The 19169-nt window shown below is 42.7% G+C and overlaps 1 protein-coding gene across 1 annotated transcript; it reads right to left on the bottom strand.

Annotated features, from left to right (window-relative positions):
* Nucleotides 1-1768: 1768 nt before the first annotated feature.
* LOC129036202 (uncharacterized) lies at nucleotides 1769-15796 on the bottom strand. Its single transcript, XM_054487130.1, has 6 exons — nucleotides 15771-15796; nucleotides 13256-13322; nucleotides 12142-12191; nucleotides 3044-3257; nucleotides 1992-2257; nucleotides 1769-1902 (listed from the first exon to the last, which is right to left on the bottom strand). The coding sequence occupies exons 4-6, from the start codon at nucleotides 3178-3180 to the stop codon at nucleotides 1769-1771; spliced, it is 537 nt and encodes a 178-aa protein (XP_054343105.1). The 5' UTR covers nucleotides 3181-3257; nucleotides 12142-12191; nucleotides 13256-13322; nucleotides 15771-15796.
* Between the last annotated feature and the right edge of the window lie 3373 nt (nucleotides 15797-19169).

Below are 19169 nucleotides of genomic sequence, written 5' to 3'. Positions count from 1 at the left end.
CTCATGAAAATTCCAAAGAGCTTTATTCAATCAAATTATTGACTTGGGGGTTCCCAACCAAATCCCACTGTAGGTGATGCTGTTTCACCTAATTAAGGCCCATGGTTCAGTAGATTCAGTAGGAAGAAATTCCAAGTCCTTGCACTTGGCAAAGTGTTTGTTATTGAAGGATTCCTAAGTCTTCCAAATTCCACTAGGTATGAAGGGACTCAAAAAAGGAAACATTTTCCTTTCCACTTGCGATTTGTTCATTTTGTAGTGAGCAAGCACCAAAGGATTTTCTTTCTTTTCCTTTCCTTCTCTTTCTTCTCTTCTCTTTTCTTTCTTTCATTCATTCTGAGAATCCAGAACTTAATCATGTAGTCATTTTACATAAAAACTATGTCTACATCAGACATTACAACAGGATTAGGCCACAGGCAGGCGCCCTGGTGGCTCACATCTATAATCCCAGCACTTTGAGAGACCCAGGTGGGCCGATCACTTGAGGCTAGGAGTTCGAGACCAGTTTGGCCAACATAGCAAAACCCTATCTCTACTAAAACTACAGAAAACTTAGCCGGGCAAGGTGGCTCATGCCTATAATCCCAGCACTTTGAGAGGCCTAGGCAGGCGAATCACTTGAGGCCAGGAGTTCAAGACCAGCTTGGCCAAAGTGGTGAAACGCCCTTCTCTACTAAAACTGCAGAAAACTTAGCCAGGCGTGGTGGCCAAGGCCTGTAGTCCCAGCTACTCTGGAGGCTGAGACAGGAAAATCGCTTGAACCCTGGAGGCAGAGGTTGCAGTGAGCCGAGATCGCGCCACTGCGCTCCAGCCTGGGCCACATAGCGATACTCCGTCTCAAAAAATAAAATAAAATGAAAAATAAAAAAAAACCACAACGTGGTTAGGTCACATAAACCTAACTGGTTTCTGATCCAGAATGTTAGCTTGTGAGCCACTATTTTTTGTTGCTGTTCTTTGTATTCGTTAGTGTATTAGCACTTGAGTCCAATACTTAAAATAATAAAGATAATCACTAACAGCAATGTTGTACCTGATTTTGTTGCAGTGTCATTAGAATTCTGTTGTGATGTTTATCTCTCATCTTTCCTTAAGAAACTGGGTTACTTCCTCCGAGTCCCGAGGGGAAGTCAGAAAGCCAACGTTAGAGATAACGTGGCAATGCATTTTAAGAAGAATCAGCTCCTAAGAAGTGGGGAGAAAATATATTATCGGACTTTGCGGACGTAAACACGCCCTAGCAGGTTGGAGCCTCCGAGGAGTAAGGTTTCCCTGATCGCCGGTCCCCCTCCAGCCCGCCCCTCGTGCTGGCGTCCATTTGAAGACGCCCTGTCGCCGCCGCTCCCAGGGGAGCCGGGCCCTCGCGCTCCCTCCAGGATGGGACAGGATATGACAGCCCGGTTTGTGCACCAGCATCCTTAATATTTCCTTCCTTTCAGAAGCAAATAGAGCGTTCCCTTATCTGAATGCTAATTTCCTAGTTAAAAACCCTCCCTTGCTGACAAGGGACTGAAAGAGTTTTAAATCACAGATGTAGAGTATCAAATGCAATAATGCTCTTGCAATAGTGCATTGAAGCCTCAATTAATTAACCCTTGGGCTAAGTAGGCAGGTACATGGCGGTGGCCGCAGGCGGTGGATGGATGAGATTTAAATGTGCATCTCATTTCCCCAGCACGGAGCATGCCGTTTGGTTCAGAAAGGAGTCATTTTGCACACTCGCCTCATTTACTCGCTGCTTTAATCCTCCTAATTCCACCTGAGATCAGGGGAGAATTGAAAAGGAAGGCGAGGAGCAGGGGCTGCGGGCCGGGCTTTTGTTGCTCGCGGTCCCCGGGGGCCGCGCCGCGCCGGGCCGCGTGGGGGCTCTCGCCTTCCGAGCGGGCGTCGGTGGGAAACCTGCGCGGCGAGAGACAGGGGGATGGGGCGCTTTTGACGCGATTATGGGGTGCGGGCCGTCGTGGAGGAGGATGTCCGGTCGAGCTCACCCTGCCCAGGTGCCGGATCCCCAGGCCAGGCTGCGGCCTGCGCTGGGCTCGTGGGGCAAGGCCGCAGCGCCCCGACGCCGGGTGGGCGTGTGGGTGGAGTGGAGACTTGGGTCCCTCGGCGCTTGGGAGTCCCGCCGCCTGCGGTCGGGAACCGCCTCCCACCCCTGGCCCGGCCCGGGCCGGGAGCCGTGTCCCGCGTTGACTCGGTGTAACTCTCCAGCTCATTTCTCTCCACGCGATTTACCATCTGTGAACTCGTCTTTAACCTAATAAAAATCATCTAGCTTTTGACTAACAAGAAAAGGAAACAGTGCTCATTGTGGGGTTTGGGGAAAATGGCTTCACTAATGTGCAGGATGAGAACGGAGTGATTTATAGGCGGTTTTAACTGTAGGCTATGATTAGGGGGCTGGTAGTAAGTGCATTAGATGTCTAAGTGTGGCAATAGAGTAAATAGGCGTTTTATTTATCGCAGTGCCAGGGGCCTCTTAGCGGAAGAGCGCTTCTCCAAATTGAAATATAGCAGAGTTTACACTCCTGATTAGGGCTTCAAGCGCAGAGCCCAAGGCTATCAGCTAAGCAGAAACAACGCTCGCTGACACCTAATTGTCACTGGATTAATGTGCAAACAGGGACAGCGAACAGCAACAACAAATAACCTAGTGTCAGAGCCGTTGGTGGCAGTGTCCACTCGCAGTGACTTGGGGCCAAATTGGAGTTTATATGTCAAAACAGGCTCAGATCAATGTGTTGGGCTCCTCCTGCAAAGGGCTGGATGGAGTCATGGCAGTTGTTGATATATGTGTGTGTGTGGGCATATTATGTGCCGGTGAGTGGAGGAGAGCAGGCAGACGGAGGAGGTGAAATGCCTTTCCATTAAATTTTTTTCTGCTTTATGCTCCCGAATTCACAGCTATTAAGATAAATTTATGTGAATCAGGTCTTTCTCTCCAGGATCTTGTGACTTTCTCCTGTGTCTCCATATAAAATTTAATAACCTTGTTTGTGAATCAAATCATTCCCACAACAACAGATTCAATCTGGGTTGCCACCTGTCTGGCTTTGGACAGGAGCAACCGAATTGGGCAGCTGGGTTCCAGCCTTTCACGGGGGCTGGTGGTTGGTTGGCTGCCTGGCAGGTCCGTTTTCTCTGGGGTTTTCCAAAAGCAGGAGTAGATGCGGCTGACATCTGAAGGGGAAAGGGAGGACAGCCATCGGTATTCCTGAGACCCGCCTTTTCTTCGAATGACCAAATTGGTGGCAGCCCTATTTAAAAAACACAAGAATTCATGAGAGTCTAAAGCAAATGGGGGAATAGGTTACCATCCAAGAAGTTCTTATGCTCACTCATTTTTCTTCTACAATTAGCCATTTAGGGAGGGAAAAAGTCACAAATACATGAATTATGTTCTTAAATGTATTTCTAAAGTTCTTAAGTTTTATTGAGCATGAAAGTTGGTCTTTCCCTGTGTTAAGGACTGAAGAAGCTATAGAACTAGCTAGTAGCTCAATGGTGCAAAGTCTTATGATTTAAACTTGACATTTGCAATTTTTTGCCGTAAAATATTACTTTCTTTATTTCAAGACTTTAGTTGAAAACCTTGTAATTCCCTTTAAGCTCCATTTGATTGTCAATTGCACAACTCTCTCTAAAGCTTAGGGCTTATGATTTTCATACACACATGATTTATGCTTTTTGTGTCACAATATAATGTACTTTGGTATGGCTCCCACTTATTTCTCTTGCATCACGAGAGATTTTCCTTTTAGAGGCTGGGAGTTTTATAGTGAAGCTGTGAAAGAGTTGTGATCTGGCTGTACGTCTTGTTGAATTGTCCAAAATTGCCATTTTTGCTGCCCTATACAAACTTCTGTGCCTCTCCATTTAATATGTTTTCAGAAAATGTTGACCTGGATATCTGCATATCTGGATAAAAGAATGAAATTAATTTCACGATTGAAAATTTCAATAGCTGGCTAGAGAAAGATCATTCATTGCATCAAGTATGGGTAGAGAGATAGCAGAGCCAGTGTTGGATGTTGCAAACACAGATTTCATTTAGTCCATTTGTTGTCAGTAAATCGTAAAGCTGGATTTGCAATGGCAAAATCCCAAATATGTTTTACTGGATCGATTCAATGCGTTTTAGTTGTAAAACTCTAAGTTCATCCAAGCTGCTGATTAGAGCATAACATTTAAGTTAATGCTGTATATTAACACAATACTTAAAAACAAAAATACCACAAAGAGATATTAAGCTTTCTGAAAAAACCATATACTGTTACGGCAAATGTTGGAATTCATGCAGGAATTTTGTTGATCCTAATTGTTATACTTTGTAGATTTTACTTTGTTGTCTCCTAGAACTAGAAGAAATTTAGAGATTGTCATACTCTCTTTACAGCCCTACGTGCAGATGAAGAAACTGAGGCCCAGAACGGTTAAATGTTTTGCTTAAACACACACACACTCAGTGAAATTTTCCAAGTATTCCTCCTATTTGTCATTATTCCAGTCAAGCCATAAGCATTATAGGTATGTGAGAAAAACATCAAATGTTTTTGTTATACCTTGTCAATGTTAATTATTCAGGCATTTATAAACATTAACATTTTTTTCTGGCACAAAAAACTTTTCAAATTCTTGATTTAAGAAATAACTTAAAATGGGTGTTATTCCTTGATTACATATCTAGAAATTGTGAAACAATTACAAATGTAAAGGAGTTTTCAGTATTTGACAGTGTTGCCATGTCTTGGTTATTTGAGGTTAGGGTTATATTGCTTCTTTTCGAGTTTTCTGCTTCTTTTGTCTCCCACTCTTTCTGCTCTTTTGGCTTTTTGCCTTCTCCTCCCGGCTCTACAAGGAGCATACTAAGACTCAAGAAGCTGATTTTATCATTGCTGATAAAAATTTCATGAAGAAAATAGGACGGAGCTAGCAGATAGAATGGAGTTTGATTATCATACTTCTCACTGGCTCTCCCTGGCTATCAGTACAATGGGTAAGCAAGAAATAATCTAGCCTGTAGAAGAAAAGGTAATATTTGGTAGGTTTTAAAAATAATTCTGCTGGAAAGTTACAGATTTGTTTGTGTATGAATCACTCTTGGAATTCCTATGATTGCCTTTGAGGCATAAACTTCAGAATGTGTCTGAACTATTAAGCATCTACCTTGTTGGTGTGGCTAGGTGTTTAAGAGAAGTAAACTGAAATTAAATTATGTTAACCAAGAAAAAAATTAGCCCCTCACCCCCAAGTTTGGGTGTATCTGTTTAAATCTAGATCTAATCTGAAATTTCTGGTAATGTGGTCAGACTCTGGGTAGCATTTGGTAGCTCTGGAAATTATAGTCACTCTAGTAAACTGCTGAAATCTAAGCTGAGGACATCATGGACGCTATAAACCTGGAGTCTCAGCTACAGTGTATACTGACCAGATCCACTCACCTCCTCTCAGCTTCACCCTGAGTTCTTGGGAATTTCTTTCTTTCTTTCTTTTTTTTTTTCTTTTTTTTTTCTGAGTCGGAGTCCTGCTCTGTCGCCCAAGCTGGAGTGCTGTGGCACAATCTCCGCTCACTGTAACCTCTGCCTCCCGGGTTCAAGCGATTCTCCTGCCTCAGCCTCTTGAGTAGCTGGGACTACAGGCGTCCACCGCCACACCTGGCTAATTTTTGTATTTTTAGTAGATACGGGGTTTCACCATATTGGCCAGGCTGGTCTCGAACTCCTGACCTCATGATCTGCCCCCCTCACCCCCCATCTCCCAAAGTGCTGGGATTACAGGCATGAGCCACCATGCCCAGCCTTCTTGAGAATTTCTTAACCAGACATTATAAAAAACAAAAATCGTACTAGGTCTGTAACTGGGCATTTTTGTATAATAAATGGTTTAAACACAATTCCGATTTTATAGACTAAAACGATGGTAAAGAACTCTTAAAGGAAGAAAGAGAATCTATTCAGGAATTATTTCCATGAAGGGAATATCGTTTGTCCTGGGTGAACAATTCGAGAAGCATTTGAGAGTAGCCAAAGCCATTTCAGAGAGAAGAACCACGTGTTGAAGGGAAAAGACTGTGATGTGGGACAGGTGGGAGGCATGGTTATGGTTGGTGCCCTAGAATCATATAGTGGGGTGGCCTTGAGCAAGCCATTGTCAGACAGCCATGAAGTAGTTTCCTAACCTACAACCAAGGGACTAGGCACAGAATTTCTTAAGGTAAGGTCCACAAGCCATTAGGTCAGCATCTAATAAGCCCCTCCAAGGGATTATAATGCACTCCAGAGTTTACAACGCTTGGATCAAAGAACCTATGCATTTTCTTGTAAATGCAGGATTTTTAATCATTTACACTTTAGCAATTTAAACTCTATTACAGTTTGTGGAAAAGACTTAAAGAGACACTGATGACTGATTTAAAATACTCTTTCAGGCCACAGGAAGACTTCATTAGACAAACTCTTCAAGAACTCTCTTCTTAGACTACACCTACCTCATGGAGAACTGCAATGGTTGTCCCTATTTGCTGTTTTTGTTTTGTTTTGTTTTTTGAGGTGAAGTCTCGCTCTGTCACCCGGGCTGGAGTGCAGTGGCGTGATCTTGGCTCACTGCAACCTCCACCACCCAGGTTCAAGCGATTCTCCTGCCTCAGCCTCCCGAGTAGCTGGGACTACAGGCACTCACCACCACGCCAGCTAATTTTTGTATTTTTAATAGAGACGGGGTTTCATCATGTTGGCTAGGCTGATCATGGACTCCTAACCTCAGATGATCCACCCGCCTTGGCCTCCCAAAGTGCCGGGATTACAGGCATGAACCGCCATGCCCAGCCCCTATGTGCTTTTTAAAGTTCTCTTTAACTTAAAAAACCACAATACTTTTCTGTAGTTAACAAAAAATTGTTTGTGGATTAAAAATACTGTGAGATATCCTCTTCCTAATTTTCTCAACTAGTTAAATTACCATGTTGTACCTTTGAGAAGTAGCATGATTTCGTCTACATAGTAATGCAATTTTATGTACTTTTAACTTTTGAAATGAAATGAAAACCAAAATATTCCAAATTAATATTCTTTAGGATTGTGCAAGAAGCCCAGTTCTTTTTTTTTTTTTTTTTTTTTTTTTTTTTGAGACGGAGTCTTGCTCTGTCACCCAGGCTAGGGTGCAGTGGCCCGATCTCAGCTTACTGCAAGCTCCGCCTCCAAGGTTCACGCCATTCTCCCATCTCAGCCTCCCCAATAGCTGGGACTACAGGCACCAGCCACCACGCCCGGCTAATTTTTTGTATTTTTAGTAGAGATGGGGTTTCTCTACGTTGGTCAGGCTGGTCTTAAACTGCCGACCTCAGGTGATGCGCCTGCCTCAGCCTCCCAAGGTGCTGGGATTACAGGCACCTGCCACCACGCCCGGCTAATTTTTTTTTTTTTTTTTGTATTTTTAGTAGAGATGGGGTTTCACCGTGTTAGCCAGGATAGTCTTGATCTCCTGACCTCGTGATCCGCCAAGGCCGCCTTGGCCTCGAAAAGTGCTGGGATTATAGGCGTGAGCCACCGCGCCCGGCCAAGAAGCCCAGTTCTTTAACATCATAAAATGATATGCATCTATGTGTATTCCGTATATTTAAACATAATTAAAGGCAAACAAGTTATACTATATCCCAAACATGCTGACATGGTTTGGCTCTGTGTCCTCGCTCAAATCTCCTCTCAAATTGTGATCCCCAGGTGTCAAGGGAGGGACCTGGTGGGAGGTGATTGGATCATGGAGGTGGTTTCCCCCATGTTGTTCTCATAATAGTGAGGGAGTTCTCATGAGATCTGATGGTTTTAAAAATGACAGCTCCCCCTGCATGCTTTCTCTCTCCTGCCACCTTGTGAAGAAGGCGCCTGCTTCCCCTTTGCCTTCCGCCATGATTGTAAGTTTCCTGAGGCTTCCCCAGCCATGCTTCCTGTACAGCCTGTGGAACTGTGAGCCAATTAAACATCTTTTCTTCGTAAATTACCCGCACTCAGGTAGTATGTTTATAGTAGTGTGAAAATGTACTAATACACATGCATATTATTCTTTGGCAAGCCAATTGTAGAAATCACTTTTTTTCTACCCCAGTGCCATAGAGCTAATTCCATTTTCATTTTATAAATGAATCCAATAGGCATTTCCTGCATGGGCCCTACAAGGTTTTTCAGGCTCAATGTGTATCAGTTTGTGTTCTTGCGTGGTTAAAATAAGAGCAAAAGTATGTAGTATAAGTAAGTTCCTTCTCCCATCATGTTTAATATTGGTCACGGAGGAACAATACAATGTGTGCTTTCTGTATATATACAGTCTTTGCAAGGTAGGATTTTCCCCCCTTACTTAAGGGAAGTTTTTCTAAGAGCACATCTTTTTAATGGTATTCTTTCCCCTTCTCAGTGAGGACTATTGATTGAGTGGACACTGCTTACTGTAGCTGTTCCGAGCTGCCAGCAGCAGGGTTTCCTGTGATTGATTTTATATAGCACCTTTTCTACTTGAGAAATCCCAAAGCACTTAACAAAGCAGGGAGTGAGTTTGATGCTGATAGTGATGGCGTAGGCAAACACTGGCAGTGGCATGAACCGGCAGCGGCTCACATTGCTTCAGATTCTCGACTGCAGAGAGCTGGCAGCCAGGTCACCACCATTCCCTCTGGTCTGCCTAGAATCTCCAGACTGGAAAGGACATCTAGCTATCCTTGAGGATATTCCTTGACTTCCACCCTGACCAGCCCCTATGTCACTCAAGATAAATAAGATTGGCCACTGTGGGTGGCTTCAGAGGAGTCATTTACTCTTGAATCCTTTATTTCCTCATGGGTTCCATATGGTAGGTAGATTTGGTGTCCTGTCCAGTCAGCAGTTCTAAGACTCTATTTCCTGATTTTTTTTATTTTTTGTTTTTCAGAGACAGGGTCTTGCTCTGTCACCCAGTCTGGAGTGCAGTGGCATGATCATAGCTCACTGTAGCCTCGAACTCCTGGACTCAATCCATCCTCCTGCCTCAGCCTCCTGAGTAGCTAGGACTATAGGCATGTGCCCCACACCCAGCTAATTTTTTATTTTTTGTAAAGACAGGATCTTCCTCTGTTGACCAGGCTGGTCTCAAACTCCAGGCCTCAAGCAATCCTCCTGCTTTGGCCTCCCAAAGTGCTGGGATTACAGGTGTGAGTCACCACACTCAGCCAATTTCCAGAGTATTTTTTGAGTCTCGAGGAGGTGCAGGCTCAAAAGTAGATTGTTCCAGGCATCTGCTCTGGAGAGAGAATACTCTTTGGCTGATTTTAGTACTAGATAAGTGCAAAAACAAGCAAGAGGGCATCTGCAGAAATGCATGATGTGTTTGCCCTCAGAAGGAGCGTACATTGCTTACTTCTTTGACACCTAGCACAGTGCTTAGCACATAATAACCCCTCAATAAATGTTTGTTGAATAGATGTGTAAAAATGAAAAGCATCTTTTCAGTGTCAGAGAAGGACAAATGTCAGTCCAGAATTAGGGGTGCTCAGGGCCTAGCATTGTCTACTTTAGCAATAAGCGTGCAAAATAAGCCAGCCCTGTCCCTATAGAGGCAGCAAAAATGGGACTAAAACAATGGTCTTTTTTCCCCTGTCCTTTTCTACCTCGTTTTGATGCAAAAGTGAAGCTGCTTGTTTCATCTGCAGGTTGGGGTGAGGAAAGAAGGAGAAAATTGATAAGGTAAAAAGAACTAACATTAAGCTCAGAGTATGATCTATTCACTTCCAGTAAATATGAATTGGAGAGAGGAGAGATGTGGAAAGACTCCCGGAAGGGGAGGAGAGACCTCACCAATTTGAGTAGGTCTTGAAGCAACAAGGAACCTGTCATTGAAGGAACAGAAAGAAAGCCATATGATTCTTCTTAGAATCTGGACTATTCTTGCCCTCATCTTCATAGACGTGAACTTCCTTAGTGTCTCTAGCAAGGAGCAGGAGGATAACTGGGGAGGGAGAGAAGGAGAAAGTCACGCTGAGACCTCTGGGCCCATACATTCCCCTGTACCCCATGGGAGGAGAGCAGTGGCAGTTGTGAGGTGACTTTGGAGGAACAGTTAGCAGGTCACACCCTGTGGCTCCAGCTGAATTGATACCCAGAAGTCTGGTGTGTCATACATCTCATCACCCAGTTAGCTTGCTCAAAAGAGGTGAGGAACACCCTAATTAAAATGTCTGTGTGCATTCATCTTCACCTGTGGTTTCTTTTCTTTATAGTATGGCCATAGCTTTTATTTATTTATTTATTTTTATTTTTTGAGATGGAGTCTCGCTCTGTTGTCCAGGCTGGAGTGCAGTGATGTGATCTCGGCTCACTGCAAGCTCCGCCTCCCAGGTTCACGCCATTCTTCCGCCTCAGCCTCCCGAGTAGCTGGGACTACAGGCGCCCACCACCACGCCGGCTAATTTTTTGTATTTTTAGTAGAGGCAGGGTTTCACCATGTTAGCCAGGATGGTTTTGATCTCCTAACCTCGTGATCTGCCCGCCTCGGCCTCCCATAGTGCTGGGATTACAGGCATGAGCCACCGCACCCAGCTTATGTATGGCCATAGCTTTTAAATTCATTTTCAAGTAAATAACTTACTTTTGTCTTAAACAGTGCATTGAACTGTCAAGTGTCCTTTGCTCTTCAAATAGCCCACAGAGGCCCACAGTATTTTTGTCCTCATTTTATGGATGAAAAAGCTGAGGCCCAGAGAGGATAAGTGACTTGCCAAGGTCACACAGCAAGCAAACAGTGGAGCTGGAATTCAAACCTAGGTTACTATGTGCTACTTCTCACTCACTGTCCACTGTGCCTTGCTTTCTCCATCTCAAACAGAAAAAAAAAAATTATAAATCCTGATTCAAAAGAGAAACTGTATTGTTATGACACTCAGCATTTGAAGAACTAAGTTGTGTATGTTTGTAGTTTCCTTTTGAGCTCAGACCACACAGCCACAGCCAGCTGGCTTACTACCCTAGGCTATCAGCTAAAATACACCACTTTTTATTTTGTGGCCTTCTTCTTTTTAGGAACAGGAATAAACATCTGGGATTTTTGCCCATAAGATTCATGGCCAAGTATATTGTCTCTACTTGGGGCATCCTTGACACTTTGGTGACCCCATCTCTAGGACAAGAGGGCTGGGCTGGGCTGAACCAATGTGCTCCAAGGCCCCTTTCAGCACGGACAACCTATGACGGCAGGCAGGTGAGAGTCCACTGACCTGCAGCTAAAGAAAGAGGCAAACTGGGGTGGGCACAGCTGGTGACTCAGTTCTTATCCATGCTAGCTTACTGGGAGCAGATGATGGCAGGCATTGGCTTTGAAGCTGGGCACATGAACACACACAAGACACAGTTCTTGCCCTCCAGGGGTATGGAGTCTAGTGAAGCCTTCCCAAAGGAGCCTGCATGATTGGCAGTTACTGCTCACATGTTTACTTTGTATTGGTGAATTTTAAGAGGTGTCCCTTGCACAATATGAGTAATTTAAAATATATCTACACGTGATGAATTCTTCCTTCTATCCATTGAGGAAAAAAGCCCTATTTAAATAGATGGACGGACATTGAGTGGGTGTCTCTGTGTCCCAATAAGATGAGCACATTCTGCCCTTAAACAGATGCACATTGCATCCTTGGGAAGCTGCAATGGACAACTCTGGAGGCTTGCACTGTTAGGAAGCACACCTTGGAAATACCACACAAGGAGAGCAGGGCCTCTGGTGTTTCTGACTGACATGAGTGAGCTCAAGAAGAGCCTGATTAAGGGAACTGGGGCCCTTCTTGAGAGGTTGGGGGGAGCATGGATCATACGGCAGTTTTGTTTGGAAGAAAAGCTGGTCAAAGCCACAGGGAGTCCTTGTAAGGCCAAAGGAGAGAAAGTTGTTCCCTTGGAGAGAGTGGCATTTTGGAAAACTGAAAATCACTTCGGTAATATTGTATATGAGAATCTTTGTAACCAAAAAGAGATGCAATAAATCTCTCAGTTTGAAGCCTTCTTCAATATTTTACAGATCACACAATCATCTCCAGCTTTTGGCACAAAGAAAAATCCACATGACAAACCTTACGGAACATTAGCAATATCAAGATAAGCTACATCTGCAGAATACCAATGAAATTATTCCTACCTGCTGCTGGTGTTTTCAAAAATGTGAGGCGGAGGGTCCATTTTTTTTTCCTGTTAAAAATGGAAATCGGTGTTTGAGTATTCCATGAAGTTCTTCAGGTTCATTAACAAGGTCAAAATCAATGTTATTTTACTGTTTGGAATCATTTTTGGTGGAACAATGAAAAGAAACCATAGTAGAAGTAGTCTTAATATAATCATTTTCTTTTCATTGTTCTTTATGGGAAAATAATTTGGCCCGAAATTTAGTGGTCCCATCAGGGAGGTGATATCTTTAAAAAGGTGGTCTGAAGGACAGGTTTTACTGTACTTTAATAGGCTTATAGATTAATATAAATCTTAATATTCATAATCTTTACCATTTCTTTTCTCAATATCTGCTCCATCTATACATCTATCTATAATGTATGTTTCAAACACAAGATATGCTTGATTTTTATTAAATATACTGATGGTGCTACAGGGACAGCCACTTGACCTAGTTAAAAAAAGAAAAAAGAGCCAGGGGGTCAAATTTATGGATAGTCTGCTGCTGAAAACAGATTTTTGCAGATAATACAATGGCCTGAGAGCAGGGCTGTCTTTGCAGATTTGCCATGTGCTATTATTTGTGTATGGCCAGGTCAGTAAAATAAATATGTGTATATTGGGTGCCAAGTGTGAGCTGCAGATGATCATGATGAAATGTGGATTTCTCACCTGACAGCTTGATTTTTCTAATCAAAACATGGAATATTTTCAACCTACATATGCTCACAAAAGAAAATCACAGTGATCACTACATAGGAAATTTACTTATTGGACAGAAAAGAAAATATGTAGGTATGCAATGCTTGGCAAGAATAAAAAAATGCTAATTTATTTTAATGTGGTTATTTAAAGGAAACATTATATAAGTGATTTTGGTTTTATTTTGATTCTGAGATTCCTTGTTTGCCTGTCAGCTTATTATGTTATAAACATCAAAGAAATTAATGAATTGTAGATGTGTACAACATTGATATATTATGTAAAAATATGTACATATGTATATATATCTTTTACTGATTATTAAAAGTAATACATCCTTATTATAGAAAATTTACAAAATATGAGGCAAAAACCAAAATACTCACCACCCAGAGATAATCACGTTAACATTTTCTCTCCTCTGTTTTGTTTTACACAGTTTAGAGGATCCTGTATGTATAAAATTGAATATGGGTTTATTAAATTCCGTTGTAGGATCCTATAACTTACTTCACTATTTCCTATAATTGGATGTTTGTATGGTTTCTTGTTTTTTCCTATCATAAATATAAAAGATAAACACCTTTTATATAAACCTTTGGTGGCATTTCACATAACTGCCCCAGGAGCTAGTCCCAGAGATGGAATTAATGAATTAAGTAGAGTAACATTTTTAAGGCTTTTGATAAGTATTGCCAACCACTTTCCACAAAGCTTAGGCCAATTTGTAGTGTAAGCTTATTTTAATCAGATTTGATGTACTTTGCCCACATGAAGAAAATGCTGTGGTTTCAGGTTTCCAAAGCAGTGATCTCCTGTAGTTGGCAATGATGTTCCTTTGTGGTTGCCCTGAGGAAGATGTGAGAAAGTGTTGTAGAGGCCTATTTGTCTGTTTTTGGGGAGTGCTGGTTCTTCTGGTTAATTCACATAAAGGCTTTTTTTTTTCTTTCTTCTTTTTTTACATTATGTGGTCTTCAGAAATAGTACTTAATGTTTTAAACATTAATATTAATTGAAAAAGGAGAGAACTTAAATAATTGCCTATATATTCTCTTTACCTTTGTATATGTATATTTGTGGTAATGAGAAAAAAACGTGGAATTTATTACTAGAAAAATGGGTCTATAAAAGTATTTATGCTCTTTTGCCCACTCAACTTCCAGCTTTACTGGCTTTAAATATTTTGTCCTCAGGACCTCAGTCCTCTAAGGTATTTGGCTGTGTGCAGAATGTCATATTCCTGTCCCCTCTGTTGATAAGGATGTGGCTTTGTGTCTGTGGATGCCTGTGTGTGCAGAGGCTGGGCTCTCTGAAGGCGGAAAGCAGTCACTGCCTCTGTGGCTGCTCCCTCGTGATCCCTGCATCCTACACACACTGGTTTCCCACCACTGGCTGTCTGGTGACAATGTGTCTACTGTGCTTGAAACTGTTTAAATCCAGGGTATCATTTGGACATTGTCAGTTACTCCAAGATTCACCAGTATGGGTATGCCCACTTTAGACATAGTAGGAATCGTGTAAAGGAAGGAAAGCAAGAAGGCAGGGTAGACACACAGCCCCATTCACATTTAAATGCAAGGCCAAGGATTGGGGGTTGTTTTCTGATGAATCTTTCAGTTTCTGCTAGTGTGTGGCTATAACCATTCTAAATGGCAGTGCAGGGGTCTTCTTTGCTTTATGGCTTTCTAATTGGCAACTAAATCCTATTTCTGAAAAGCAAAAATAGATGTTGCAAACAGGTATCTTTCTTTGGGTTGCCTTGGTCACCTTTAGGTGCCTTTTCACAGGAAGAAGGAGAGAATGAAAGTTCTTTTGCTGAAGAGGAGCTTCCTTCTCAAAACTTCTCAGAACATTGACCATGACTGCTCATGGCTAATCCTGGCTCCTTTTCCCTAAAGGCAAACACTGAGAAAAGTCTGAGAACTCAGGATTGGGGAGAGGCTCTAGAGGGAACCAACCCACCTTCAGTGAGGCTTGCTTTTGTCCAGACGCTGCCTATTTAGTACATCAGTAACCTTATTTTATTCAAAATAGGGCGTCTCACTGTATTTCAAAGTGGTTTACAACGCTGTATAAAATAGAACATCTTTACTAGGGGATGGTGGAATATAAACGTAGAAACACAAATATTAATACTACCCTCACAATGCATGAATTTGCTAAGTTTTGTTATGTATAAAAACATATTTAGCTACCAACTTGACTGTCACTGTGGAAAATTGCACAAACCAGTATATGTAAGTGAATAATTTTACATGTAGTTAGCGTCTTTTCTGATTAAGAGAGTCTTTTAAAGAACATATTGATTATGCATCTTATGTATCCTATGTGGCTAAAGCAGCTCTGTGAATAGAGACCTGCCAGTTGTTTTGTTAAAATAACAGTGCAGCTGAGATTAAAAAAAAAAAAAAAAAAAAAAAAAGAATGAATACAGCCTATCTGGAAGAGCTACTTTTAGTTTTAAAAGGTGGAGGAGGAGGGAATCAAGAGTTAATGTTTTAGTTTGCAAATTTAAGAGTTTTGGGGAAGAATGTCAGGTCAGGCAAATGTCTGGGCCACAATGGAATGAAGGTTACGTATTTGCTAAAATGTTTCCAGACTAGGACTTTCCAAGTGAGTGGCAGATATGCGTGGGAAAGTCACCCTTGAAACCAAAGAGGGGAGGATGCATACCAAAAGAGAATCTGGTTTTTTGCATTGTAGTTGTAATGGAACAATCACTGTTGCCAAATATAAACTTCTTAGGTTTGTAAAACCCCAAATAACACCACTCTCCATAGATAAAAATGTACATTTGAAGGAAATAGTTCTACAATCGAACTAGAGATTGTCCTTGCCTCTCAGAAACAAAACCGAATGTCATCTGTCCAAGAAAAAACACTCTTTAAAAGTGCTTTCCTGAATTGTGTTGACTCTTCAGTGTGTCAGTGGGCAGGTCCCGGCTGTGTTCGCAGCTTTATGGTCTCCTCCGGGCCTCTGGGGGTGGCTTTGAATGGGACAGCTTCACAAAATCTGCATGAAAATTGGGAATTGTCAAAGTAATTTGCCATTTACTGACTTGCTCTCTATGCCTTTTGTGTTTTGATCAATAAAAACTTAAATCCTTTACCCAGTTTAGTAACAACCTATTCTAAAGCATTATATTCCCCCTAATGTTTTCCGAGTTCTGGTTGTACAGTTATCCATTTTCAATGATATTCATTTTAAAAGGTTAACAAACGAGAAACTAAACCAACCATACAAATAACCGCCCAAAGAACACTTTCCAAAATGTGTTGCTGTAGTGCCATTTCAAATTTAATATTCATGCAGAGGAAAGCTAAAGGCCACCAAACCAGGTGGATAAAATAGTACTGCATTTTATGACTCATTCTTAAATGAAATCTCTTAAATATTGCTAATGAAGCCGGCTCCCCCGCCACAGCCTTGCCGGGCGCCCTTTCGAGCTGCTTCAGTTCCATTTCCCTGTCTAGCAATTTGCCCCAGGCCCCTATTAAATGAATTATCACGGCCCCTAAATCATCTCTGCGGGGGTTTCCTCTAATCCCATCAAGACACTTACACTCCCTTTCTTCCCTCCTGGTGACATAATGAATGATTATTTCATGGGGAGCCGTTAAAGAGGCCTCTCTGGAAGAGGGGAATGCGCGCGGCCCGGGGCGGAGGCGCAGGGCTGGGCTACGGGGAGGCCGGGTGGGCACCAGCGCCGCCTCGGGCTGACGGGGACAAAGAGGCCACGCGGCCACCAACTGCCCTCCCGGCCGCCCGAGGTGGGGGTTCCCGCGAGCGGCGGGCCGACAGCCTCCCGCTCCAGGCCTCCCCGTGCGCCCGGCCTGGGTAGCGACTCCGGGAGCCCAGGAACGCAGGGCAAGGAGAGAGAATATAAATGTTTTCCTTAACCAGAGGAAACACAGCACTCACAAACCACTTGCGGAATAGATTAAGCTAATTTATTAAACACAGTTTGCCTGGCGACTGAGCTGAGCTGAGTAATGATTTACAATTAAAAAAAAACATTAATAAGAGAAAGTCAGGGGCCACCGTGGCCCTTAATCATGCGGCCATGGCAGCTCCGACGCGGCTGGGGCGCGCGTCCCGGCGCTGGGTTTGGGACCAAGGGTGGCCTTAGGCCTGCGGCATCGGTGAAACTTCGCAGCCATTGCGGAGCCCAGGCCCCCAGCTCCGGGGAGGTGGCGTCCAGGAGAAGAGAGCTGGGCCTTGGGCGGGGTGCCATCTCCAGGGAATCAGGCAGAGGGACCCTCTTCCCCAGAGGACGGGGTGGTTTGGGGGTGTGTGTGCGTGAGTGTGTTTTACATGTTGTTTCTGAGGCGCTCAGACCTCCCTTCGCATACCAGTGCTGGGTCTTCTGACAGTGAAGTAACATAAAACAGTTTCCAGGAAATTTTGGAAATTGAACTTGAGGACACGTGTCTTGAGTAGCGATTCTCAACAGCGTTGGGTGGCAGCAACCCTCTTTTCATAACAAATACTTCCTAATGCCCAGCGCGGTGGCTCACGGCTGTAATCCCAGTTCTTTGGGAAGCTAAGGTGGGAGGATCTCTTGAGCCCAGGAGTTCGAGACCAGCCTGGGCAACACAGTGAGACCCCGTCTCTACCCCAAAAATACAAAAATTAGCTGGGCATAGTGGCACACGCCTGTAGTCCCCGCTACTCAGGAGGCTGAGGCAGAAGGATCACTTGAGCCTGGGAGGTCCAGGCTGCAGTGAGACGTGATTGTGCCATTGCACTCCAGCCTGAGCAACAGAGTGAGATCATGTCTCAGAAAAAAAAAAAAAAAAAGAAAAGAAAAGAAAAAGAAAGAAAGAAAGAAAAAGAAAAAAGTTGTAATATCTTTTACTATTCCAAATAAAAATATTGAATAATATATCCTACATGTGATTTAGAAAAAGAGAAGTTAGAAGGAAGGAAGAAAACAAAGAGAGGCAAAAACATGAGGGCCTAAGTATAAACAACAGCACATAAGGTATAATATAACAAAAATACGGTAAAACACATGTTTCAATGGGTACATTCTCCATCAAAACAACTAAGGAATGAAGTAATCAAATAATCTCAAGGCCTTTCTTTTTTTTTTTTTTTGACAGGCCCTCACTCTATTGCCCAGGCTGGAGTGCAGTGGTGCCATCTTGGCTCACTGCAGCCTCAATCTTTGTGGGCTCAAGTGATCCTCCCACCTGAGCCTCCTGAGTAGCTAAGACTACAGGCACGTGCCACCACGCCCAGTTAATTTTTGTATTTTTTTGTTAAGATGGGGTTTTGCCATATTGCCCAGGCTGATCTTAAACTCCTGAGCTCAAGTGATCCTCCTGCCTCAGCCTCCCAAAGTGCTGAGATTACAGGTGATCACATCACTTTATAACAAATGTTGATTTAAGAGAAGGCTTTCAGTTGATTGTTGTTGACTCTTTTGCTTTATAATCAACATTATGAAATAAGGGCTGAATAAGGATATTTCCTCATGCATGTAGAATCATCCAAATGTGACAGCTGTGTTTGGGAGAACTCAAAGCCCAAGAGCTACATTGCATTGTTGTCCATAACATGATTTTCCAAAATGGTGAGCAACTCTTGGTCAGGTTCCAGACAAAACTGTGTACATGGTAGTTGTATTCCTGGAAAATTTAATGTACATTAAAACTAGGTAAAAACACTTTGTGCTCATATGAAAAATGGAGCTGGATAATTATCAAAGGCTTTTTCGCCTACATGAATATCTGATGGAACACTGGGATGTGTTCTGAAGGACCTGGAACAATTGTTTGAGTGCCAATGTACTGCCTTTTTGGGGTGGACACTACCCTTTGAAATTCCCTGGTCTAGAACATGGGTTTCTAAATTCTTTGCATTAGAATTTCATGGAAAGTAGTACATTTTACATATGACATTAGAGGGTTTGCAGGCTTCTTGAAACCCATTCATAGACCCTCTATCAAGTCTATGTATTCTGAATTCTAAACCCTTGGTGTATAGCAGAAATTGAGAGGCTAGAATCATAGAGTAGGATAGAACCTTACTTGGATCCTCTGAGGAAAATCAGCTCATCCAAGGTCTGAAGACCATATTCAAATTTTGAGTTTATTTGTTTATTGCGTGAAATTAGTCATCTTCCTGGTTCTGGAAGTGGAAACTAAATTACTTTAGTCCTTAAGGCGGCTCTAACACACTGTTTACTTCTACTCAACTTGTGATCAATAAAAACCCTAAATCTGTTCTACTTGTTCTGGCTAAAAATGTTTGACCTTTGTACTTAGGCAGATAATTTTTTGTATCGAAGTGTAG

Source organism: Pongo pygmaeus, chromosome 4, assembly GCF_028885625.2.
Source record: "Pongo pygmaeus isolate AG05252 chromosome 4, NHGRI_mPonPyg2-v2.0_pri, whole genome shotgun sequence".
NCBI classification, from domain to species: domain Eukaryota; kingdom Metazoa; phylum Chordata; class Mammalia; order Primates; family Hominidae; genus Pongo; species Pongo pygmaeus.
Note: the sequence above shows the minus strand (reverse complement) of the source record. Positions and strands in the feature narration are given on the sequence as shown.